A 26899-nucleotide genomic window follows, 5' to 3' on the forward strand; every position below is an offset into this window, starting at 1 on the left:
TGGCAATCATGGGATATTTCTCACAACAGATGAAGAACACAAATATTCTGAAGACCAAAAACTATATCAATAAAAATGAAGAGGCATTCTGGCCAATTTCTGGCCGTGCAAAGTCAGAGGGAATACAGATGGATGTGCTGTCAGTAAAATTATACTATTAACCATCTGAAGATTGGGCTTATTACATAAGAAGGCAAAGCATCAATTTGCAGAACTATAACATTCTGTTTGTGCTGCTGAACACATGTTTGGATATTTTAATATGCTCTCTACTCATTTGTGTGCATAAAAGCACTTCTTCATCAGCCTTTTGATGGAAGCTTAATTTTCTATTGTTTCTATTAGATTGTTTTCTCTAATGAGAATGATATTCTGTCTTAAAAATAAACACTCCATTTGTTCTCCAAATAATTCTAGATTCAGGTTCTTTTTTTTCTTCTTCTCATTATCAAATGGCATATACAGGGTTATATTTAAGATAAATCTTAAAACTAAGGCACTCTGATGAAAAAATATATACATTTGAATGACATGTAAGGAAAACATTCATTCAGTCACTCATTCATTCAGTCTTTTAATGTCCATGTATTAGGCTAAGCACAATGAGGAAGTCAAGGCTGTTGAACTATGAAGATTCTTAGAACATAGACGGTCACTGTTAATCTTTCAGACAGGAACAAACATGGGGCATAAAATGTCAGGAAAGACAGGTGAGTGTAGCCCTTTATTCTATAAATCTTCTTGACCATTTGCTAAGCTACTATGTGACAGGCACTGCTGTAGACACTGGGTCTACAGAAATGAACAAGACATCAAAGTCCCTGACCTCATGGATTGTGCTTCCAGTGGGCAAGTTAGAAAATAATGAAGAAGAAGCAAATGAATAATATCATTTCAAGCAGCCATAAATGCTGTCAGAGGAGCGGTCTGGACCAGACGCTGTTTTTCCCTTGCTGTAGGTTTTTTCTATAGCAATGCAAGAACAGGTAAAGAGAAGACCGAAATAGCCGCAGCGCGCCGGCCACGGCGGCCATTGGAGGGTGAACCAGCGGCAAAAGGAAGACCTTTCTCTCTGTCTCTCTCTCTCTCACTGTCCACTCTGCCTGTCAAAAAAAAAAAAAAAAAAAAAAAAAAGAGAAGACCGAAATAACGAGCTCCCCAGCGAACTCCCCAACCAACTCGCCACCAGCCCAGAGACAGTAGTTGTCCCAGAAAGTGCGGTTGAGACCCTTTTATAGTCCTCTTCCACCAATCCGTGCTCCGCTGCCCGCGTGCTGAGCACGCCGCTTTCTTCCAATCAGAGGTTGGGTCAGCTCCTGCAGCTCGTTAGTCAAATTGATGAAGCAGCTGAAGCCGCTGTGTAGAACTTGTTTACTCCCTCTCAGCGCCATGCTGTGGGAGCCGGGCCCTGCTTCCCACAAATGCTATGAAGAAAAACAAAGCAGAGAAGCACCATGGACAGCGATAGCAGGCGAGGGAGTGAGTTTTTTCGGTCTTAAAAGCCTCTGTGGAAGAGGGGACATCTGAATAGAAACTTCCTGATGAATGAAGACATAAAAGGCAAAGGGACCTACACAGAAAGCCCCTAAGGCAAAAATAAGCTTGTCTTGTTCTAGAACAAAAAGAAAGCCACCTGATAGAGTGTAGCAGAAGGAAAGAGTGACAAAGGAAGTCACAGAGGTGGGAGGGGGCCAGACCCTATGGATGTGTGTAGGCCAAGATATTTTATTCTAAGTGAGGAGGGAACCCATGAAGACTTTAAGTAGGGTAAGACATGACCTGATTTAAATTTTCGAAGGATTATTTTAGATGCTGTGTGGAAATCCAGGTGAAGAGAGTTAAATGGTGGTCTGGACAGAGATTAGGTATCTATGGATATAGCCCAGACTAGAAAGGACCCATGAGAAATTGATTCAAATAGTCTAACTGAGGAAGACAGATTGAATCTACACACTAGTTCTGCCGGAGATGACTGGACTGGATGAGGGCGATAGTTCCCAAGGTGGTGAGAAGTGGTTTCATTTTAGGGGGAGTTTCACAAAGGAAGTGACCTGAGTCAATCTTTAAAAGACGGGCAGTGCTGTGACAAGAGGGGCATCACTCACTGACTTCCCGAGTGCCTATCTGCTTTGCAGGGCAGGGTCCTGTGCTAGATGCTAGGGCCTTTGCTGAAAGTGAGGGGAAAACTGCTGAGGAGGGAGATACAAAAATAGGGTGGTGAACAAGATGCTCATGGGAATTCACGCTAGAATTAGTTCTAGGGAGGCTTTATTCTTTTCCTTTTAATGTAGAAAATTAAATGATTAAACTCTTTTGTATGCCAGACTCTCCTTGAATTTGCAAAAGTATTAAATTTCTATCAGTAGAAACTCAGTTCACTGTCAGCTGGCAAACATCATCAAATTACTTACTTAGAAACACGGGTTAATATTTATCATCCTCATTCTGAGAAGGTGAAATTATAGCCTTCCCAGAAAGAAAAGAGAAAAAGAGAGTGCACGTCATAGTATCAACTCACATACCCAGGTGCAGCCATTACAGTTCACCTGCCACCCTGTTTTTAATCTTGTCTTTTCAATCTTTTCCCATCCAGATGATGCAGCTTCAATGATCTCTCCTAATCCCTCTTGTATACTGTCTCCAGAATTAACTGACATTATGGAGTCCAGTCATGTCCATTCCCTACTGGCTACGGAATAAATTTCAAATTCTTTAGAATGACAAAAATTGATCCAACCTATTTTTTTCCTGATTTATCTATTATTTTATTCTGTTTTTATTCACATTGCATTTTTCTCTTTATATTTTAAAACTGTGGTGAAACACATATAATGGAAAGTTTACCATCTCAACCTTTCTAAGTGTACAGTTCAGTGACATTAAGAACAGTCACATAGTTGTGTCAGTTTCATTGGATTTTAAATCATTAGTAACTTCTCTAATACTTCTAGCACTTTATTGCCTGGGTCACACCTATATTTATATGGTTTCTGCTGGTCTCCTGAAATGCCTTTCCTTTTCCTTAACAATTAAGATCCTAATATCATGAAAGGCTAGTGCTCAGATCCTACCTTTTCCTTTAGGCTCTTTTGAAACCTTATCTGGGAACAGGAGGTCAGGTCTGTTGCTAGGTAACACATTGCTTACAGGAAAAAACACTTCTCCTGGGCACATTACCTCTGGACTATAAGATTTATAGGTGGACCTTAAATATATAATGGGGATGGGATACTTGTCCTTATGCAGGTTCCTTGCAGGGACATTGGATACTAAGTTACAGAATTATTACAGGAGATACCACTGCTTCTGGGGCATAAAGCTTATAAGCCAGGGACATTCCTACACCTATCAATATGGCTCTAGTCTTTTTGACTCTGCAATAATACTTGGAGGTTAAGGACTGATGTTTCTACTGAAATTGGAATTCCTATGCAGGAGAATTCTGAAGCTGCCATGCTGGCCAGCAAGCTCTCTTGTATTACAGCCTTCCAGGTAAACCTAAGCCAGTGTGACTCAGTATCCTCATGCAATGGGCAGTTGGACCTAAAAAAGTCTTTGGTTGTGAGCTGCATCTTTATGTGGAAATATCACACTCAAATACTAACACCCCTTACATGGCTGGCTTTAAAATCACTGGAAACCATGCACCGGGCTGCAGTTATACAGCATTTTCCTACCTTTGGAAGGAGCTGGATGGCCTGTAGAATTCTCTGTCTATGCCCAGAATTAAGGATTCCAATTTCCAACAAATCCTGATCTTCCATAACATTGCTTCCCTGAAACAAAAGCAGAAATGTTACAATTTAAATTAAGTACTTAGTCTGCAGGTAGATAAAGATGAATTCAATACAAGGAAAAATAACCAACAGATAATCTGATTTTTATAAATGAGTCATTCTTCCTAGAGGGTGAGGATAGAGTAGTCACCTGTGCTACTGACATGAAGGCTATTAGAAAGCTTTCCTACCTTCACAAATGTGTCTCATGCCTTGTTATTTATGGTTGAATTAAATGCCCTGGAGATTCATTCATGTGACTGAAAACTCTTCCTGCAAAACTGCAAATGCTTCTAGGAAGAGTTGCCATTTAGGACTATCAGTGATGTGAATGGAGCCATTATTTAATTCTCCCTGAAAACAGATGTTGTGATGACAGAAAAATGAGTGTATATCAGGCAGAGTAAAAGTGAAATCAGCAATTAATTTAAAAATATTGAATGCCAGACGCCTGATCAAGATGTGAGGATAGAACAATGAATAAGATGCAGTACCCTGTCCATAGGTCCTTTATTCCTTTCAATCCAATGATAGAGATGGATTTACGGCTGTGGATGTGCTATGATGATGACACTTCCTTGGGATTCCAGAGGGGATCTAGGATATATATATATTTTTTTAATCTGAAGGGTGGTTAGAGTTAGCACCCAAAGGAGGAAGGACAAAGGGGAAATTACTGTGCAATGACCTGTGTGAAAAAAAGAACACAGTATACTTGGAAGCATAATGTTCTGGGATAAGCAGAAGAAGACGCCAAAGGCAAGGATGCAAGGGAAGCAGAGTCTGGACCACCAGATACTGCATGCCAGGCTGAAGATGAGTTAGACTTCATCCTGACCGTCACAGGAAGCTGTGTTCAAAGTTAAAGGGGAAAAAAAGAGTTATATCATGAGCTTCTAAACTGGGAAAGATCACTTTGGTTTCTGTGGCTTAGTTCCTTTCCTATAAAATGACAAAATAGAGCCACATAATCTCCAAGAAAAGGATCAGTCCTGAAATTCTGATTTCAATGATTACTTTATATCTGTGATTAATACTTAAACACAGAAATTGCTCATTTTATCCTAAACTTTTCACCTTTCAAAATTCATGAGCTAGAGTTTCTCTTTAAATTGAGGAGTCTATGAAGTCAAAGAATGCAGAGTGCTATTTTTCTGGATAAACCAAACTTTTTAATATGCAAAACAAAATCACCTATGAACAGAAATGACAGAATGCCTGTTTATGGAGAGTGAGTGGTACTGAAGTACACTCGAAGCAGAGAGAATGAACCAGAAAGGGCAATCCTAGAGCCTGGAGACCATGCAGAGACCACTGTGGTTGTTGCAGAGATGTTGAGTGCTTAGACTGAGGAAGTGGTCTTGGGAAGCAGAAAGAAGTGGGTGGATTTGAAAATTATCAAGAGGTTTGACTTAGAGATGGAATGTGTGGAATGATGGAGAAGGGCAGAATAGACAAGTGTCTCCAGGCTTGGCAGTGGGTACATCTGGATGCCTATTTTTTAGATAACACAGGAAAATGGAGGAGGAGCAGCCAGCCTACCATGGTACAAATTGAGACCAATGCCTTTCCCTGGATGGGGACAGAATAGTTGGATATAAACAATTTAATATCAGATTACCCTGTAAATGGATAATTGACTGTTCTTAGAAGGATTAACATCATTAGAATGATACCATGGCTAGGGATTTAGAACTGGCGATCACTGCACAGAAACATTCCACCCACTCACAGTATCATTCCTGTGCCTAAGCCACCCGGGCAGTCTCAGCGGAAGCAGCACGAATCAGGTACATAGCTGCATGACAATGAAAAGCCTAATGAAAAACAAATAAAGCCCTGTTGGCAATATGCCACAAGAAACATTGCTCTCAAGAAATTACTCAGTGCATACAACAGAGCATGGCTAAGAATATAAATTATTTCTTTTGGGGAAAATGTTATTATTTTCAGAAATGGACTAGTGCAGCATGAGCAGGATATGTGATAACATTCTGACTTTGACTCTTCCAAGCATCTTCCGAAGGAGTTATCCAGCCCTTCAAAAATATTTGGTCATCTGTTGGTTTGGATGTTACAACTAGATTTTCCATTACACTCAATTACCAGCCCACATCTCCAGCTCATGTAAAATACAGGGCCTGGTTACTTCGTACAAGCCAAAACATTCCAGGGTTTGTTGATGCAGGAGCTACCTACCATCTATAGGTAATGTGGAAAACTAGAGTTTAGCGCTTGAATACTGAAATGACAGGAACAACCAAATCCTTAAAGACCACAGCTCTTCCTGTATGCCACCAGGATACTATCCTATCTGAAGGAAGGGAGGATGCTTTTTGAATTGTAGGAAGGAAGTGGAGCATATTTAAAGAAGCAGATATTAAGTACATAAAATTTTTCTCTTTAGGTCAGACTTACTAGTGTGTAGGATAATTACCAAAATTTTGAAAAATGAGTGACAATTATGGGAAGCATAATGTAAATTGTGAGAATGTGCTCAAGGGAAAAAGTATTAATTGGATAATGTACAGAAGAGTATTCATGGTTGCCAAGGATGCGTGCTGGGAGAAATTCTCTATTTTCTCTCTTTCTGTTATGAACAGGAAGACCAAAAAATATCATGATATGCCATTCAGTCAGTCTTTTGTCCAAAGAACAGGGGACTAGGAATCCAAAGACCTGGGTCTGGATCATGGCAGGGTCATCTTGGGTAAGTCAGATATATTCTTTCTAGGCTTCATGGTCCTTACTCCTAAAATTTAATGAATATGTATTCAGTTAAAAATGCCGTGATTTAAGTTATATTTGACTTTTGATTAGTATAATTGTATATAATTATAGATCATATATTTTGAGATTACATTTCAGTGTTTTGGAATTTATAACCTAAAGTTAGCTTTAAGAAGTGATTATAGGGAAGTTCAAGAATGCATTTTTTTTTTTTACAAATCAATCTCGATATTATGAACTTACACAATTTCTCAGAAATGAAATTACATGCATTGTATGTATTATGGATTCTTATGGCTTTTCAAAGGAAAAATCATATGTTTCAAACCTTGTAACTTTCTCAGCATTGCTTTGGTCCTTGGGTAACTGCCACACCATCAAAGGTACCATCAAGGGTGCATTCCCCTTCTTCCCAGGGAGCTGCAATTTATTTTCACCTCATTACTTGCCTTTACTAAATGTTAGAGAAACTCATCTTAACTCATTTTTCTCTACATCCTCTACCCATTTCTCACAAAATGGCCAAATCACTGGTTTTTGGAGCACAGTTCCATTATGTCCATCTGTTGCTTAACCAACTACCCACATCAGTGTACTCTCCACCTTCTCACCTCCCTGGTACACTCACATCTCCCAATTTACTCAACTCACCACAATAAGCTTTTTTTTTCTTTTTAAAGATTTATTTGTTTTATTTGAAAGGCAGAGTTACAGAGAGGCTAGGGGAGGCGGGGGAGAGTGAGTGAGTGTCTTCCATCTGCTGGTTCACTCCCCAGTTGGCCGTAATGGCCAGAGCTGTGCCAATCTGAAGCCAGGAGCCAGGAGATTCTTCTGGGTCTCCCACATGGGTGCAGGGGCCCAAGGATTTGGGTCATCTTCTACTGCCTTCCCAAGCAATAGTAGAGAGCAGGACTGGAAGTGGAGCAGCTAGGACTTGAACTGGCACCCATATGGGATGCCAGCATTGCAGGCAGCAGCTTTACCCACTATGCCACAGTGCTGGCCCCTACAAGAAGCTTTTACCCTCCATTAACTCAACAGAATTTCCTTGTCAAATGATAAGCATGACCTTCCAATTGACAAATTTAGTGGATTCTTTTAAATCCCGATTTCAAGTATTCATTGGTTACACATAGCTGATGACAGCCCAATTGGGCAACACAGATACAGAACATTTCTATCACTGTATAAAGTTCCAATAGACAGTAGCTTTACAGACAATGAAACAGTAGTGAAATCATGTAGATGCGGCAAAAATGGGATAGTGAAAAGAAATCAAAACCAGGAGTCAAAAGTACATTCTTAGATATAATTAGTCATGTATGTTTTAGGATCTTTAGCAAATTCTAACTTTTCAGTCATCTAAACAAATTGGAAGCTTGTTCTACTTTCACTAGTGGTTATTATGGGGCTAGACATCCATGCTATGAAACGACAAGTCTAATTGATATATTATTTTCTTGGCAACCTGCCAGGTACCAAGGTGTTCAGGGAATAATAATCAATATAAAAAGTTGTTTAGTTACTGACTCACTAGAATGATCAAAGGCTCAAGGTGGCATTTTTAGAACAGCTATTCCTTTTTTTTTTTCTTTTTTTTTTTGGACAGGCAGAGTGGACAGTGAGCGAGAGAGTGACAGAGCGAAAGGCCTTCCTTTTTCCCTTGGTTCACCACCCACAGTGGCCGCTGCCAGGAGCCAGGTTCTTCTCCTGTTCTCCCATGTGGGTGCAGGGCCCAAGGACCTGGGCCATCCTCCACTGCACTCCCGGGCCACAGCAGAGAGCTGGACTGGAAGAGGGGCAACCGGGACAGAATCCGGCGCCCCAACCGGGACTAGAACCGGTGTGCCAGTGCTGCAGGCGGAGGAGTAGCCTATAGAGCTGCGGCGCCGGCCAGAACAGCTATTCCTTAACATACAAGGCATGTCTGATCCTGGGGGTCTTTGTTGCTTTATAAAATTATAGAATGGGGCCATTGCTATGGCTCACTTGGTTAATCCTCCACCTGAGGTGCTGGCAACCCATATGTGTGCCGGGTTCTAGTCCCGGTTGCTCCTCTTCCAGTCCAGCTCTCTGCTGTAGACCAGGAAGGCAGTGAAGGATGGCCCAAGTGCCTGGGTCCCTGCACCCGCATGGGAGACCAGGAGGAGGCACCTGGCTCCTGGCTTCCGCTCAGCGCAGCTCCAGCTATATCGGCCACTGGGGAGTGAACCAACGGAAGGAAGACCTTTCTTTCTGTCTCTCTCTCTCATTGTCTGTAACTCTACCTGTCAAATAAATAAATAAAAAATCTAAAAAAAATAAAATACAATTATAGAATGAAGAAATATCACCTATTTGTGCACTGATAGCTGAAGTTTCTTTGATGATGGGGAGAATATCCTATATATTTTGGATACTGGATATTTTTCATCTGACTAATAGACTAATAACATGAACAATTAGAAGCAGTGTTTTATATTTCATGATCCATTAGAAATAGAATAGCTATTTATTGAAACCATCTCTCAAAAATATCTGTACTAATGGCTCTGTTTCTTAGAACTCCAGCTCAAAAATAATCCTATTTTCATAACCTTAATATCACCTCATATTCTTTAGAAACTTTTCCTTAATGTTACACATGATACAGGATGTTACAGAAACATATTAATGACTGTAGGGATGTGGTTTCTTCTAAATATAAGCTTGAGTTTGGATAATGTTATTTACACTCTTCATTCAGTCCAAGATGGAAAAAAATAAAGAGGATACTGTTAATTGGGGAAAATTGCTTTCACTCTATAATTAACTAAATTAGGTCATTACCACTATTTCTATGGTCTCAAATATTTAAAATAGGATAGATGTACAAAAGAGTGACTAATATCTTGCAAACATACAGGAAAACCCCACAAATTTTATTTTTACTATTTTTTAGCAGTATACATAAGATGACAGCATATAACTATACATAATTTTTTTGAATAACAACAGTACCTCTTTGCGTCTAAGAAGCTTTGAGTTGATTTGGTATCAATTTACAATTAAACTCAATGCATGTCTTCTCTGTATGATTATGATAGTAATTATTGTGATAAATACAATAGTTACAATTCTGTCATTGCCTGAACAAAGATTTATTTAGTCAATCATACAGAAACATGATCATATAATGGATGATGTACTTCTTCCAATTTTAATTCCCTTGCTCACTCTAATAAAATGGCAGTGGAAGAAAATTTTGGAGTTTTTTTTTTTAATCTTACTATCTTAGTCTTTTAATTAAACATATTCTGTCTGCTGAAATGAAATTTCTAGTAGATATCTTAACTAAATTTTCATATTTTTAGCTTGTGAGGAAGGTCTTCTGGATTCTTCAGACTACATATATTATCAATTCAAATAAACCATTATATCACTGAGTACTAAGTTAGAGAATATTTTATATGTAAGTTGTTTATTCTAATAAAATAAGTTATAGCTTAGACATCTTTTTGTTGCTTTTTTTTTTTTTCAAATTTTCTTTCCAGTTGATTCATGGTTATACTACTTCTTCTTCTTCTATTTAAAGATTTATTTATTTATTTGAAGGCAGAGTTACAGAGAGGCAGAGGCAGGGAGACTGAGAGACGTCTTCCATCCGCTGGTTCACTCCTCAGATGGCTGCAACGGCCAGAGCTGTGCCGATCCGAAGCCAGGATTCAGGAGCTTCCTCCAGGTCTCCCATGTGGGTACAGGGGCCCAAGGACTTGGGCCATCTTCTGCTGCTTTCTCAGGACATTGCAGAGAGCTGGATTGGAAGTGGAACAGCTGGGACTGGAACCAGCGCCCCCATGGGATACCGGCCGGCACTGCAGGTGGCAGTTTTACCAGCTATGCCACAGTGCCGGGCCCTAGACTCATGTTTTAACATTAGTGTTTCATAGCTAACATGACTACACTGACTTTTCTATTGCCATTTTTTCCTCTTTATTTTTTAAAACTATTTCTCCTTGGAAACATCTGTTCTTAAGCTACAGAGAAAAAGGTGGAATTTAAGCAATCAGGTGTTCATTTGTTAAAGTATTGAGCACAGTTTGTTGATATCATAAATTATGATTCATTTTAAGCATGTATTCACATAGACTTTAGAATTAAGTATATTTATAAAAGATTGCAAAGTTACTTATTTATATGGCAATTTGTACTGCCTTTGTGTAAAATTTCATAGTTACAGGAGAAGGAGCTTATTCTCCATTTTAAAATATGTTAACTTCCAGTTCCTCTAGGCAAAAAGAAAAGTTGATGTGAACAAAACTTATTAGCATGTTCTTACTTTTCTCCAGTACATACACAGGGGTAATTTTAAAAAGTTCACAGAAAGTAGAATATAGTATATTTTGGGACAAAAAACATTTGAAATCCACTAACAGGCTTTTCATAATATATATATATTTTATAAATTTTCTGAAGATTCCTATATACATGGGTTTCAAAAACATTTTGCCCCTATTGTTTTAAACCCATTTTGCATTAACTTACAATTTTAAAAAATATATTTATTTTTATTTTAGAGAAGAGAAAGAGACAGAAAGAAAGTTGTAGAGAGATCTTCAACTGCTGGTTTACTCACCAAATGTCCACAATAGCCAGGACTGGGCCAGGCTTAAGCTAGGAGCCCAGAGGAGCTCAGTTCTCCTACATGGGGGTCAGGGGCCCAAGTACTTGAGCCAAAGCATACATTAGCAGGAAGCTGGATTAGAAGTAGAGGACTCAAGATTTGAACTCATACACTCTGATATGGGACATGGGCTTCCCAAGCAGTGTCTCATCCTCTGTGACAAAAGCCTACCCCAATTTTTCATGATGTTTTTGATGTACGTGTATGTGTGTGTGTGTGTGTGAATATAAGGCTTATGAATACTTACTTTCCTCTTTCAATATTCACATCAGTAGCAGTTGGTCAAGTTAGTGTGAATTGCACACTTAATAGGTTCTTAGGGGACAGGCATTTTCTAGAGCCTTATATATATTACCTTATTTAATTCTCACACTACTTTATGAAGCAGGTACTGAAATAATTTGCTCCCATAGCTAGAAGCCTTTCTCATAACTTACCCACATCACCTCCAGTGGTGTTAATGTAGGGGAGAAAAGTGTTCATTTTAAAAAAGGGGGGGTTTATAAATAATCCATTTATATTTTTTACCCAAACAGCCACATGAAATTCATATTTGAAAGCAAGTATTGCAACCTATTTCATGTTTGGTGTCACAGAATTTAAGCAAAAATGAATCCTCCTCTATGGAGGAGAATTTGCAAAGTTGTCTGACCTATTCTTTCCTGCTCTGCTCCAGTCCTTTCTGTTCACTGAATCATGGAATCAAGGTTGGCAGAGACCTGGGTTGGGGGGTGGGGTGTTTCCAGCCTGAACATTCCCTAACTCACCACAAAGCTCTAACTTCCCTTTGAAGTGTGGTGTCTAGCCGGCTTTACACCATCCCCAAAGGGATAGGGCGGATATTAAATGCTTTAAATGGTCTTTCTCAGCAGCTGAGCTTGAGCAGGGGGTGGGCCTTGGGTTGGGGGGACCCCTATAATCCTACTCTTCTATCTCCCACTGTGATGCAGACTGAGTGCGACAGGAGAGCTATTAGAAGAACAGGCCAAGAGCTGAGATGAAAGGAAAACAGTTAGCAGCTGTCCTGTGTCCTTTTCCAATCACAAGCTGTGGAGTTAAATTTTTTTTCCCTTGGGTAGGCTGTATGTAATCTTGGCAGGTATTTGGATTTTATTCGTCTATCTGATATGCAGAACATTTCCCAGTGCATAAGAGAAAAGCCAGCAGCAATTAGGTTAGTCTGGGCAGCCTGCTCCAGTATCAGGGGAACATGTCACCTTTGGGTTTCTCTTACAAATGATGCCTCGTTGGTGATGCAGAGCTCCAAAAGGAAGTGCTCTTTTGTGGAGGAAGCAAGAACTTGAATTTGCTGTTGGATATGTCCAACACAACCATGCATAATGAGGCAGGAAAAAGTGGGTAAAGAGATTAATATTCACTGGCACGGGTTAATATGCACTGGCATCTATCATGAAGCATTCACTGTATTCCAGGCACTTTGTTTGCTTTATTTATAAGGCTTACAACAATCTTGTAAGATAGATGGCATTCTCTTTCTTCTATAGACGAGGAAACTGAGTCTCGGATATGTGAAACCATTTCGTCACGTTCATGATTAGTGTAAGACGGATTGGGGATCAGCATTTTATGCTGTCATACCCAGATGCTGCTGCTTTCTCTCTGCAGAAAGACAGCCAATGTGTAGCAGGAGACTCTTTCTGGAGAGAGATTCCAGTGAACAGATGTGCAACACTGCAACTTACACACAGCCTTACATATACATTGACAGGCCACTGAGAGAAACAGCCATAGTTTTTGGCAACACATTTTATTTCAGATAAGTTACTTACCTTCTGAAAGGTCAAGCAGTTATCTTTCCAAGCTACCTCATTGTAATCCAGAACCAAGAATAATAAAATGACCCAGGTAGGGGTCGGCATATGGGTGCTGGTTCAAGTCCCGGCTGCTCCACTTCCGATCTAGTTCCCTGCTTTTTTCCCTAGGAAAGCAGGGGGAAGATGGCCCAAGTACTTGGCCCCTACACCCACGTAGAACTGAAATAAGCTCCTGGCTCCTGGGTTTGGATTGGCCCAGCTCTGGCCATGTCATCCATCTGGGGAGTGAACCAGTGGATGGAAGCTTCTCTCTCTCCCTCTCTCCCTTTCTCTCTCTGCCTCTGCCTTTCAAATAAATAAATAAATCTTAAAAAGATAAAAATAAAAAGTGATCCAGGATGGTTTTGGCTAAAACATCAAATAACTTGCCATGTCCTAAGCAGGGACTATGCTGGGAGGTAGAAATGATATCATGACATCAGTGTGACCTGAGAGACCCAGCTCTTCTGCAAAGCCTTGACAAACCACCAAACTGGCCAACTGGGAAGATGATGATCTCAGGGTCAGGGCTAAGTTTGGGTAACTTTCCTTTAGGTCTTTTTTTTTCAAGGCCATATTTAAAAAAGAAGATGTCTAGAAATGAATTAAGGTATAAGATGTTGAATGAGTGAAGGACAGTTGAGTCCCTTATTGAATGTGCTCTGAATTTAGAGAAAATGAGATAGCCTGAGAAGGCTGTCTGGGCTGAGGTGGTGTGATGGTGAAAGCAGATAATTTAGCTCTCTGGGAACTGGAAGAGCAACAACAAAAACAAGTGACTCATTAGTCCATCTAAGAGATGGTTGTCCTCAAAGAAAAGACATCTCCTGACTTAAGGATGATGGGGTCTCCTGACCTTGAAGACTGTGTTTAGAAACAGCTATAAAAACTTAAGAGGAAAGGAGCACAAATGAAGAGAAACAGGGGCATGGAGGAAAGGAAAGAAATAATTTATTCTTTAGGGTGTAGATGATAGTGAGGGGACTAGGGCTGCTTGATAAAATATAGAGATTCAAATTAACTGGCATTGTGTATTGTCATTAGCTTCATCTGGCAGCCTTAGACAGGAGGTCACTGAAAGGGGAAATGAGCTGGCAGAGTCCAGTCTTGAGTTACTGCTGAAGCAGGAACTGCTACTCATTCATTTATTTAACATATATTTGTTCAGGTAATATGACCTAAGCACTTACTCTGTACCAAGCACTGGGATATGTTTTCCTTTTTTTTTTAAAGATTTATTTATTTATTTATTTGAAAGTCAGAGTTACACAGAGAGAGGAGAGGGAGGGAGGGAGAGGGAGAGGGAGAGGGAGAGGGAGAGGGAGGGGGGGGAGAGAGAGAGAGAGAGAGAGAGAGAGAGAGAGAGAGGTCTTCCTTCTGCTGGTTCACTCCCAATTGGCCGCAAAGGTTGGAGCTGCGCTGATCTGAAGCCGGAGCCAGGAGCTTCTTCTGGGTCTCCCAGGCAGGTGTAGTGGCCCAAGGACCTGGGCCATCTTCTACTGCTTTCCCAGGCCATAGCAGAGAGCTGGATCGAAAGTGGAGCAGCAGGGTGTTGAACCAGCGCCCATATGGGATTCAGCTGTTCAGGCTGGGGCGGTAACCCACTGTGCCACAGTGCTGACCCCTGGGCTATGGTTCTGAGACACATACACTGAGAACAAGACATATATGGTCCCTCTACTTTTAGAATATACAATTTATGGGGGGAAAACAGGATTATAACTGAAAGAAAAAATTATACAAATAACTATTTGGAAAAGTTTTACGAATATTTGCAATATACCAGGCACCACTGAGTGCTTTGCCTTGCTTATTACCTATGAGAATTTCCAAGGTTTGTACAATTATTATCTTATTTATAGATTTAGAATTGGAAGCATACATAAGAAAAGAATGAAATCCTGTCATTTGTGGCAACATTGATGGAGATGGAGGATGTTATGTTAAGTAACATAATCCAGGCATAGAGAGACAAATATCACAGGTTTCTCCTCATATGTGGAAGCTAAAAATGTTGATGTTTATAGAACTTGAGAGAAGAATGTCACTGGTGACCAAGAGGGGTAAGGTGTGTGTGTGGAGGAATAATGGATACAAAAATACAGTTACATAGTGTTCTACAGCACAGTAGGGTAGCTTACAGAAATCTATTATATATTTCATAAAAAATCAGAAGAGAGAAGTTAAAAAGTTCCCAACACAAAGAAATGATAGATATTTAAAGAGATGGAAGTGCTGACTACCCTGATTTGATCATTATACATTACGTATGTGTATAGACTTATCACACTGTACTCCATAAATAAGTACAATTAAAAAGAATTAAAGAAGCCCAAAATTTGCCCAAGGTCTCACAGCTGATAAAATTGCTACTTATGAATTTAATAGAGTGCTAAGATTAAAAAAGAAAAAAACTAAACAATAAAGGAAGACCTGTACTAGGAAGACTAGTCAGGATTCCCTGGTACCCTGGAATGTCTTTGGTGGGCAGTGACTGGTAGCTACTCCATTGAAACAGTTGACAGATGGACTATTCGTGACTTTGCTACACATTTATTTTTGGTTTGGTTTTGATTTTGAAGACATTTTTCTTGAGATGTCTTTAGGATAAAAACATTTCTCCCACCATGAAACTTTGGATTGCCTTATTCATTTTCCAAAATGTCGATGGTAGGAAAAGTTGTTCACATTACAACACTGGAATTAAGAGTAAGGACATGATCACTGTGGATATAAAGGCAGGAGGCTAACCCAACTAACAGGTTACACTGAAAGCTGAGCAAGATCACAGTCACAAAAAGTCTTCTGAGCTACTTGGAGCCTTGAGTGGAGTATAGCGGAAAATTATGAACAAGGTACACACACATCTTTGTCTTTCATTTGGCATCTATACCATGAAGGATACTTCAATTTTTTCTACCATTCTTTTCATTGAATAATGTTACTCAACCTGAAAGGGATATAGCAGTGATAAGATAAGATAAGATAAGAGGGAGTGAATGCTATTAAATGTCCCCTTGTCTACTTTTTCAAAGAGGTTCTAGATTTTATTTCTAAAGTATGCAATGAGTACTAGAAACATCCTCCTCCTATTTATTTAAATGTGACATGAGCACATTGTATCTAGGTTACAGCTAGATTATCTTGTTCTTCCTACTTGACATTCTATAAGGTAGTTCAAACAATTCATGGAAAAATGGAATTAAAAGATACATTTATTTTGGGGCAAAAAATCTTGAAATCTATACATTTTTTGTTTCTTTCACGATATGAGTTTTCCAGGAACTTCCTGAAGATACCTTATTGTGCCTTGTCACCTTTAGGGCTACAATCTTCTTGGGAAAGAGGATAAAGCCATAAACATTTTTGCACCTTCCCTAACACTTGTTTGCTAAGTACTGAATAAAATTAAATCTCGAAAGAAGGAAGGTGTAAGTAAAAACAGAAGCATAGATTTATAAAAAGAAACATTGTAAAGAACACAAAGTTAAGTAAGTTTGAAGGAAGCAGATTAAAAAGTTTGAGCAGGAAATTCTAATATGCAGGGTGTCTGATGTGTTTTTCCCCTTTAATTGAAGGAAAGATAAAGATGGAATTGCCGGTACACCATAACACCAAAATGTTCTTATTTTTTTTTTCAGTTTTGCAAATTCTCATTATTTGATTTTCATCCAGGACTGTCAGTTGAGACATCTGATAATCCAAAAGCATTCAGAGAATTAGGATCCCATATGGCTCAAAAATATTTCCTATCCGGCAGGAAAAAGAGAACATACTGTGAAAATAATACTGGTATATCCTTCAATTTATGTGTGCAAGGAATACAAATGAATTTAGATCATTATTCACAGCACAATGATTATAATAATCATCAGGATCAATTATAACAACCAAAATAAGAAGAGTATGCAGGTCTTCATGATCATGCTGCGTTATGAAAAATCAGAAGTACATTTCAATGCAACCAATAGCAATGGAGTTATGTTTTATCTAGCAGAGACAACCTTCATTAGAAAGTAGCACTGAATTAGGAGTCCTGACTGATAACTAATTAATTGTGCAAACCTGAAAAAGTCATTTATATCCTTAGACCTTAGTTTTTCTCAACTGAACAATGAGAGGGTTGGACCAGATGTTCCCTCTAATGCAGCATCTGTTCTGGAAGTTCTAACAAAGAATATATCTGCTTATATTGTGTGAAGAATACTTAATTTTTATTTTTAGTGAAAACTCATTTTCTTCAAAAGAGTGTTCAGTATTGACCTCTCTCTCTCTCTCTCTCCATATATATATATATATATATATATATATATATGTAATAGAGAGGAAGGAGACTTTGCTTCAGTCATCTCATTTGACCAATTGAATTAATAATAATATTAATAATAATTATAATAATTTTGATAATGACTATTATTCACTGAGAGTTAACTGAGGGTCAGACACTGTGCTTTAATCTTTGGAACAATTCTATACACCAGATAGTACTGTTGCAATCTCCATGTAACAGCTGAGAAGACCGAAGCACAGAAATACTTAGTAACTTGACTGAGGTCACACAGAAAGTGGCCAGACTGCTGGGGTGACCAAGGTTGCAGTAAAGTAGATGTGGGGATCCAATGCCGCCCACCTCCCTCGACAACTAGATAAGTGTGTTCCACACAGAATCGCTTTGTGGAAATGTGAGGGATGGAACCTCTCTCTCTAGTCTGGTGTTCATCATTAACCCTCTTTCCTACAGCCTCTAAAAAAGAACTGAAGATCAATATAAAGAACAAGGAATTTGGAGCTCCTGAGTCCATGTTTCACCCCTGCCCTTTAACAGCAAGGAGACTCTGGGCCACTGAAGTTCTTTCTTCATCTGTAAAATGGGGTTAACAATAATGGTGACCTTTAGGGATGTGGTGACATAATGTTGATTAACTTTATAAACTATAAAGTACATTTGCTAAAAATAAAGTGTGTCTTTTAGAATCATTTTTTTTACATTTAAAAAACATAGCACTGTAAATCTCCCAGTTTCATGCTGCTTTAGCCAGAAATAGTCTATTCTGAAAGAGGCAGCATGTGCGGTGGAAAACATGTAGGATTTATTCCTAGCTCTGCCATTTACTTAGCTTTGTGGCCTTGGGCGAGTCACTTAATTGGGCGACCCGCAGGGCCCCCTATTCAAAGGGCCCTGTGCTTGGGTTCAATGTTCTGTGGTTGCTCCCTTGAAATTATTAATAACTTTTTCTTTGAATTCATGTTTGGTGAGTGAAGTCAGATGGGACAGCGGCACATGTGCTGGGGGCCTGGCAGCTCAGCTTTCCTGAGCCCTTGCCTCTGTTCCTTCTCCTGATGCCTAGTGTTGGGGGAAATCTTTTCACAATTCCCAGGTGCCCTAGGTTCTGCCCCACCTCCCCTTTGCCTTCTATCTCTGAGACGGCTGCAGTCCTTCGGTCCCCACAGGAGGCTGGGTATTGGCAGATGTGAACCATCCCTGCCCTCACAGGCAGCCCCATGGTGCATCCAGTACCAAGCATTCTCTGATGGAGAGATTTAAAAATCCCTGGCCAGAGGGGCAGGTGGTGCCCAACTGCCAGGGCTTGGGGTGATGAGTCCCTGGAAAAGAGAGAGAGATGTCGCCAGACCCTTCCCTGGCCAAGCCGCTACATCTGTTCGTGCTCTGAGAAGAATGTGGTGGACGTAGGGCCATGAGGGACCCATGCCCTTGGGAAGGCCTCAGAAAGTCTGCACTCTCCCTACAAGAACCCCAGGCCTTGGAACGTGCCTGTGGTTGGCTCCACGTCTGGGGGTATTCTTTCTCTTTCTAATGTTCCTGAGTTTGGCTTTTTTGTCTTGTTTTTTTTTTTTTTGGATTTTAGCCAGCTCAAGATATTCTTTGGATGAGAACCACAAGACAGGAAACGTGTAGCTTTGATGATCCTGCATAAGAGTTTAAATGCTTCTTTTGCATTTAAAAGCGACACTGTACATATATAAATGAATGGCAAAATTCATGCTAGCATAACATAAAATTTTGATTTTTCTCTACTTAGAAGACTGAATAGTAAATAAAAAGTAAAAAGCAGATTGAAAAGTCAAAAGAGACAGAGACAGAAAGAGAAATCACAAAGCAAAGGGGAAAGCATTGCATATATTTTAAGGGCACATTTTGCCCTGCTCTTTGAGTAAGAAGCTCCACATTTTCATTTTCGTTCTGTACTGGGCCCCACAGATTCTATAGCCGGCTATGTTTCCAGGCTGTAAACTCTGCACAATCACTTCTCCTTGCACTCACATGAGAGGAGAGTGCTTCAGAAAGTTCATTGAAAATGGAATTAAAAGATAAGTAGATTTTGGTGCAAAATTTTTTTTTTGAAATTCATTCATCTTATCGCTTCTTGGCCTTTTGGCTAAGATCAAGATCAAGTGAAATTCATTCATCGTTTTTACATGAGACACATGTTACATGAACTTTCTGAAGCAGGGTCACATCTGTAGCAACTCTGCTTGCAGCTATAAGCCCAGTGAGGGAATATGGTTGGACTGACCCAGAAACAGCTCATTAATCAGTTTTCTGTGGATTCTTCTACTTTTCCATGTATGTAGAAGAGGAAATGGGAGCCACTCCCTTGGAAACTATGGAGGTCATTCAATGTTAATAAGCTTGATGCTTCATTAGATGCTAACAAGGCACAATTTTCATTTTTTTTAGTTCTAGGGGTTGGCTTAAAAGTTATGGGGCAATGAGGAATATCAAAACTTTCCTGGGGAATAATCTTCATTTATCCACCCTTTCCTTCATTTTTTATACTATGATTTTATATGCTTACCATAATGCACATACTTTGTTAAGTTTTTGAGAGTTCCAAAATGATTAAGACATTTTCCTGAAGGAGTTAAAAGTCAGGATGAGGTGGGGGTGCAGGTAGAAGACAAGCACATAAATAGATACTTTAATATAGCAAGGATGGTGATTATCAAATGCAGAAAGAAGATTCCTGCAGCATACAGACATAGATCAGGAAAGATATTTCAGGGAAGGTAACATCTCTGCTACCAACTAAGTGAAGAGTAAAAATTAACCAGGGTATAGAGAATGGTAGAGAAACAGAGAAGAGGGTACTGGTGACAATATCAACATTGACATTGAGAAAAAGAGCACAACTGGTAGTGAAACCCGGCAATCCACTTACATTTTTAAAATATTTACTTACTTGAAAGGCAGAGTGATCTATCTATCTATCCATCGATCAATCGATCGATCAAGAGATCTTCTATCTGCTGGTTTACTGCCTGAATGACAACAGCCAGGAATAGGCCAGCCTGAAGTCAAGAGCCTAGAACTCCATCTGGGTCCACCTGGGTGGCAGGGGCCCAAGTACAGAAGCCAGCTCCTGCTGCTTTCCTAGGAATATCAACAGGGAGCTGGATAGGAAGTGGAGCAGGTGGGACTTGAATAGGTGCTCCAATATGGCATGCCAACATAGCAAGTGGTGGCTTAACCTGTAGCACCACAACACCAGCTCCAAGCCATTTATTATTATTATTATTATTATTATTATTATTTTAAAGATTTATTTATTTATTTGAAAGTCAGAGTTACGCAGAGAGAGGAGAGGCAGACAGAGAGACAGAGAGGTCTTCCATCTGCTAGTTCACTCCCCAATTGGCCTCAATGGCTGTAGCTTAACTGATCCGAAGCCAGGAGCCAGGAGCCTCTTCCTGATTTCCCACACGAGTGCAGGGACCCAAGGACTTGGGTCATCCTCTACTGCTTTCCCGGGCCATAGCAGAGAGTTGGATTGGAAGCAGAGCAGGTGGGACTTGAACTGGCATCCATATGGGATGCTGGCACTGCAGGTGGCGGCTTTACCTCCTATGCCACAGCGCCGGCCCCACCATTTATTATTTATCATACTGGAGAAATAGGAGGGAGAGACCAGTTAGTAAGCCTTGTAAACTGAGATATGACGTGGGCTTCCTCTGGTAGCACTGGGCAGTTGGCAAATGGTTTTATGCCTGGAAGGGAAATGGCTGGACTTACAATTTAGAGATCACACTCCAGTGGCAACTTAGAGGGTGGATTTGAAGGGACAAAAACATATGCTGGAAGTTCATATAAGGAGCTCTTTCAGCAATAATACAAAAGAAAATACAGGTCTGGAATAGAACAATAGTAATAGGAATGGAAAATGTTATAGAAATACTAGAGTTGGACTTGACTATTGATTCAATGTAGACATGAGTGGAAGGTAAGAGTCAAGGATGAATGTTTGCGTGCGTGATGGTTAAGGGGTTTGGTGGGAAGACTTCTGGAGGAGAGAGAGATTTTGGAGGTGCAATGGGGAGGAATGATGTGCTCCTGTTTGTACATGGTTAGTGGCCTGGGGAACTGGTAGGAGGTCATGTCAGCAGGCAGTTAGAGGAGGCTGTGGTCTATTGCATATTTTGGGATGATCAGGAACTAGGTGGTGGCTGTACCTATGAGGTAGATAAAAGCACCCATGGAGAAGAACTGGGGAACACCATGAGAGAACAAAGGAAAAAGAAGTGAATGAGGAACAGAAGGAGGGTGATTGCCTCAGAAACCAGAGGGATCAAGAGTCTCGTGAATAAGGGTGTGAGCCAGCTGTTAAATATGACAGTGAGGTCCTAGAAGGAGTGGACGCCATTTTGTTTTGGTAATTTAGAGCAACTCACTGGGGTCACCGAGGATTCTTTCTAGGACTGTGGGGACAAAACCAGTTAAGTAAAAGGGATGAAGACAGTTACTGCAGACGACTGCTTTGAAAAGTATGCATGAGTAAGGCAGGGGTAAATTTGGAGACATCTGGCAAAGGAACAGGATCAAAGGAGGTTTGCTTTATTTTCACTCCACTCTCAATAAAAAGAGACAGCTAGACAAGTCTACAGGAAGGAGGGAAAGTACTAGTGGTTAGGGAAAGCTGGAGAAATGGGAGAGATCAAGGAAAATGGATGGAGGTAGGAGAGGCAGGCCCCCAGGAATATAAAGGGTCTGGAGGGAGGGTCAGGCTGTAGAATCCTGATCCACTGGGCTCCTTCATTGCTGTACTTTTGTCATCCTTGGTACATGTCAATTCCTCAAGCTGTGGCAATGACACTGTCTCCGTTGCTGAAATGGAGTGGCAAAATTGTAGGTCACCGTGCTGAATGAGCTCCCTGTACTTTGCATGGCAATTCTTTCATTTGGGGATTCCTATAAAAATGTCCTGACAACAATATCCCCAGGTATTTAATTTTATCTTTAGATCCTCCAACCTTTTGTGATTCCTTGTTATTTTGAGTAGTTTCAGGTTACCCATTACAAACTCCTTCAACACCTCTCCTTTCTGTCTCAATTTCTTTTGCCCTTGCCTTGATCTTTTTTTTTCTTGCAATGTTCAAAATTCTACTGATCTTTCAAGGTCCAACTCAAGAAATATACCTTATTTATGATTTGCTTTCATCTTACATATGTATTTAAAGTTATTTGATGTCTTTCATATTATCTTTTAAGCTACTTTAAACAGTTCAAGGAAGGGATTGATTCAACCAACTGATCAATCATTGTGATGCCTTTTCTTATCTCCTCTTCTTTATCTCTTTGACTCGTTCTTATATCATTCTGGTACTAAACTATTAAATCCTTTAAGGGCAAGTATATTTTTTTGCATCTGTTTTAGCAGAAAAAATGGATTGTACATAATATCTCCCTGCTTACTAATGGATTATAAGTTCCCAAAGGACAGAATGATAGATACAGATATGGATTAACACATATGCAAATGTATATTTATATTCTCAAAGTATACCAGTACTTACTACACAATTATAGGGGTTGTTCAAAAAGCTCATGGAAAATGAATATTATGAAAAAACTGCATCGCTTTCAAAAATTATTCTTGCACCCAAAATAAACTTATTTTTAATTACATTTTTCATAAACATTTTGAACCTTCTTACTTGCTGGCAACTAAGTACATTGAAAGACAAAGAAAGAACAGTTTCTGTCTTCTAAGTGTGTAAAATCCAGTGGGGCATTCTAATACATGTGTATGTACACCCAGTACATAAAAATAAGAATCTATTGGAATGGGCTTTTAGTGTGAACAGGATTTTAGCAGGCAGAAGGCACAGCATGAGCAAAAGTGCAAATCTGTGAAACGCCATGGCTAGAAGACAGGGCAGAATGGTAGGAGAATGAGAATGGAAATGTAGTCTGAAACCAGAGCATGAGAGGGCTTGAATGACATGCCGATTAAATTGGACTTTACTATGTGGAAAATCTGGGTGCCCTCAAAACTTTTTAAGGTAGAAGAAATGATTAGCTATGGAATTTTAAAAGATAACTTTGACAGCAAAATAGAGGGTGAGTTTGAGTTTGAGTAGAATGAGATGGGAGGTAGGTAGATCTATGAGGAGGCTTTTGCAATTGTGTAGGTGAGATGATAAAGATCAAACAAGAACAAATTGGTTACAGGTTAGATACTGGTGTGTGTGTGTGTATGTGTGTGTGTGTGTGTGTGTGCTGGGAGAGTGGGGTGGTGTAATCAAGGTTCCAGATTAGATATTGGGGTGTGTGTGTGTGTGTGTGTGTGTGAGTGTGTGTGTGTGTGCTGGGAGAGTGGGGTGGCGTAATCAAGGTTCCAGATTAGATATTGGTATGTGTGTGTGTGTGTGTGCTGGGAGAGTGGGGTGGTGTAATCAAGGTTCCAGATTAGATATTGGTATGTGTGTGTGTGTGTGAGTGTGTGTGTGTGTGTGTGTGCTCGGAGAGTACGGTGGTGTAATCAAGGTTAAGGGCCTAGAGATTATTTGCCAATCTTACTTTTCAGAAGACATCAAATAAACAGTGATCCTGACTATAATTTATTAGATATTAAGTAACACTTTCTCTAAATCAGCCCACAGAAATATCACTATCTTTTCTTCTTCTTCACCATTTATTATCCTCTAACTCTGATTTCAGCACTTTATTATTCTTTAAAATCGGGTGTTCTCATTATTTCAGGTGTTAGATTGTCAGTACCCATTGAGATTATATATATCCATTAGGGAAAATTGTAAATATGTATCTGATGGTACTTGGTGGAGGGTCAGGCAAATAATGGATACCAAATAAATACTTGATAAATTAAATGAAATGCTGTTTTCTAGAGTTCCCTGAAAGTTGAGTGTTCTTACTCTTTGGCTTCTGCAATACTGTTCTCTATACCTGGAATCTTTTCTCTCTTCACTCCACTACCCAACATCTTTATGTAGCTTTGACCTAGATAGTTCCTATTCATAACTTCCCCCAGGAATTTCTGCTTGGCGCCCCTGGAGTGGGTGAAGAACTTTACTAAATAGACCTATAGAATACTGATTTCTCTGTTAGCTCCATAATGACCTATCATTTTTTTGAAGAAATATTTATTTATTTATTTGAAAGGAAGTCACAAGTGTGTGCACAAACACACAGAAAGGGGGAGAGAGAGTTGGGGGGAGAGAGACAGGGAGAGGGAGAGGGAGAGGGAGAGGGAGAGGGAGAGGGTGAGGGAGAGGGAGAGGGAGAGGGAGAGGGAGAGGGAGAGGGAGAGAGAGAGAGAGAATCATCAATCCACTGGCTCACTTTCCAAATAGCTACAACAGCCAGGCCTGGGTCAGGCCAAAGCCAGGAGCCAGGAACTCCATTCCTCAAGGGATGGTACTTTGGCCATCCTCCGCTGCTTTCCTAGATGAATTAGCAGGAAGCTGAATTGGAATCAGAGCAGCTGAGGCTTGAGACTTGAACCAGCACTTTGATATGGGATGCTGATATTCCTAACCGCGGTTTAACCCACTGTGCCACATCACCAGCCCAGCTGTACCATAATACCATCCCTGGCAGTCTCCTTTTTTTGGATAATTTACTCACTACTTTATCTCCAGCTTGAATGCAGTGCCTGATCTATAATGAATAACCTGTAAATATCTGTTAAAGGAACATGGCTTTGAGTAATCAGTTGTAAACCTGAACATTTTGAAATTTGAATCTTCAAGGAGCTGGCCACAAAGTCCTGGATCCACCCATTGGAAATAAAGAAGAGACCATCTAGGAAAGTATTTAATCCTGTAAACTCTTAAACCAAGTGTAAATTAGTTATTTTTGTTATTTTTATGACTAATGTGTAACTAAAACTCCAGAGGAAAAACACTAAGTTCAAACTTCACTTTTCTACCCTGTCTCTCCAAAGCATACAAAGTATCTACATGATTGTTCATTTTCTCAAGTGTACACACTATCATCTTCAGTTTGTAAGTTTCTGTGGGAGCAGCAACATTAAATGTCTCAGAACAGCCATTTGATAGCAAAAACGCAGAAAATCAGAAAGCCAGATTTCATGTTAGAAATTCTGCGAGGTGTGGCTTTAGTGTTTTGCAGACAATCCAATGTCATAGGAAACACACATTTCCTTGCTCTGGGACATTTATTTCGATCATCTAACAAAATTTTACATCATCTGCATAGGGTCATAGTAAACAATAGAGGCAGAGGTGTTAAGAAAATAAGGCATGGTCTATTTCCTTCATTCTATCCTTATCATGGTGTCATGGAAAAAATACTAGAGAAGCTAAAAAGACGTGGATTAGAAGTGCTCATAGTTGAGATGCCACCAAGTGCTTCAAAAGAGAACTTTGGAAGAGACCAAGAAGCTCTGAGTTCCTTGTCAAAACCAGGGTAATAACGAAGGTCAGAGGATTCTTAACCTCCTACGCTTGAGTGGCCTGAAGCCATATTTCTTAATCATATTTCATATTTTGTATCTAATGATAATATTTTTTAAAAAGAAAATAAATTAATATATAATGGATAGTAATATCATCATATCAATTCACTTTCACGTCCATATCTTAACAGTCATTTCTTATTTTTGAAAGGAAGTAGCTATGTACACTCTCTCTTTTCGATAAAGGCGTCTTGTAAAAGTGATAAGAATAGGAGGCTGATATACTCTTGTACACAGAAGCAAAATGGAATGTCAGATGACTCATAAAGCCCCTCTACCATGGTCCTCAGACTTATAAATGAAGCACAAAGTAAAATGTTAGTTGATATGCTTGACATCTGTAACTTCACAGGGATTGTCTTTGGGGATATCTGTTTCTATAGAAAGAACACCTGGCATCCGCTTTTTGTAATATTAGACCAAAGTATGGGATAATGAAAACAGAAATGCCTTATGCAATCTTAATAATCTTTATACTCAGAGGGTTCAGTGGAAGCTGGTAACTATAAAAGGATTAGGCTTTTATCAAGACCAAACCTGCAGGAACTGACCTGGGTTGCAGATACTTGAGTGAGTTATAACACATGCTCACCCTTGAGTTAGCCACGATTTTCTTGTGACTTAGTTTCTTCCTCTGTGATGCTAAAATAAAGAGATGAACTCTTCAAGAAAGTGTTCTCAATTCATGCATCTATAACCAACTTATCTTTGACAAAGGAGCTAATTCAATCCCTGGAGCAAGGACAGTCTCTTAAAAAAAAGGTGCTGGGGAAACTGTGCAGAAGTATGAAACTAGACCCCTACCTTACACCTTACACAAAAATCCACTGAAAATGGGTCAAAGACCTAAGTCTACAACCCAGCACCATCAAATCATTAGAGAACATTGGGGAAGCTGCAAGACATTGGCATAGGCAAAGGGTTCTTGGAAAAGACCCCAGAAGCACAGGCAATCAAAGCCAAAATTGACAAATGAGATTACATCAAGCTGAGAAGCGCTGCACTGCAAAGTATGGAGGGAATTGACAGAATGGGAGAAAATATTTGCAAACTATTCAGAGTTAACATCCAAACTCTATAAAGAGCTCAAGAAATTCAACAACAGCAAAACAAACAATCCAGTTAAGAAATGGGAAAAGGACTTGAACAGGCATTTTTCAAGAGAAGAAATCCAAATGACCCACAGACACTTGAGAAAAT

General features: G+C 39.7%; 1 protein-coding gene and 1 long non-coding RNA gene across 27 annotated transcripts in view; one reads left to right on the forward strand and one right to left on the reverse strand.

The window, feature by feature from the left end:
* Positions 1-26899, reverse strand: part of ANKS1B (ankyrin repeat and sterile alpha motif domain containing 1B) — a 1216905-nt gene that overhangs the window by 357715 nt on the left and 832291 nt on the right. For all 26 annotated transcript variants that reach the window (XM_051846555.2, XM_051846554.2, XM_051846553.2 and 23 more), the window contains one exon: positions 3678-3776. In XM_051846555.2, the coding sequence (XP_051702515.1) occupies positions 3678-3776 (99 nt within the window). The remainder of the gene's footprint in view (positions 1-3677; positions 3777-26899) is intronic.
* Positions 1202-25139, forward strand: LOC127491173 (uncharacterized). The gene is made up of 2 exons (XR_007919763.2): positions 1202-1479; positions 24913-25139. It is a non-coding gene; the product is annotated as an uncharacterized lncRNA (long non-coding RNA).

The sequence above is a fragment of the Oryctolagus cuniculus genome, chromosome 11, assembly GCF_964237555.1.
Source record: "Oryctolagus cuniculus chromosome 11, mOryCun1.1, whole genome shotgun sequence".
Classification (NCBI taxonomy): Eukaryota; Metazoa; Chordata; class Mammalia; order Lagomorpha; family Leporidae; genus Oryctolagus; species Oryctolagus cuniculus.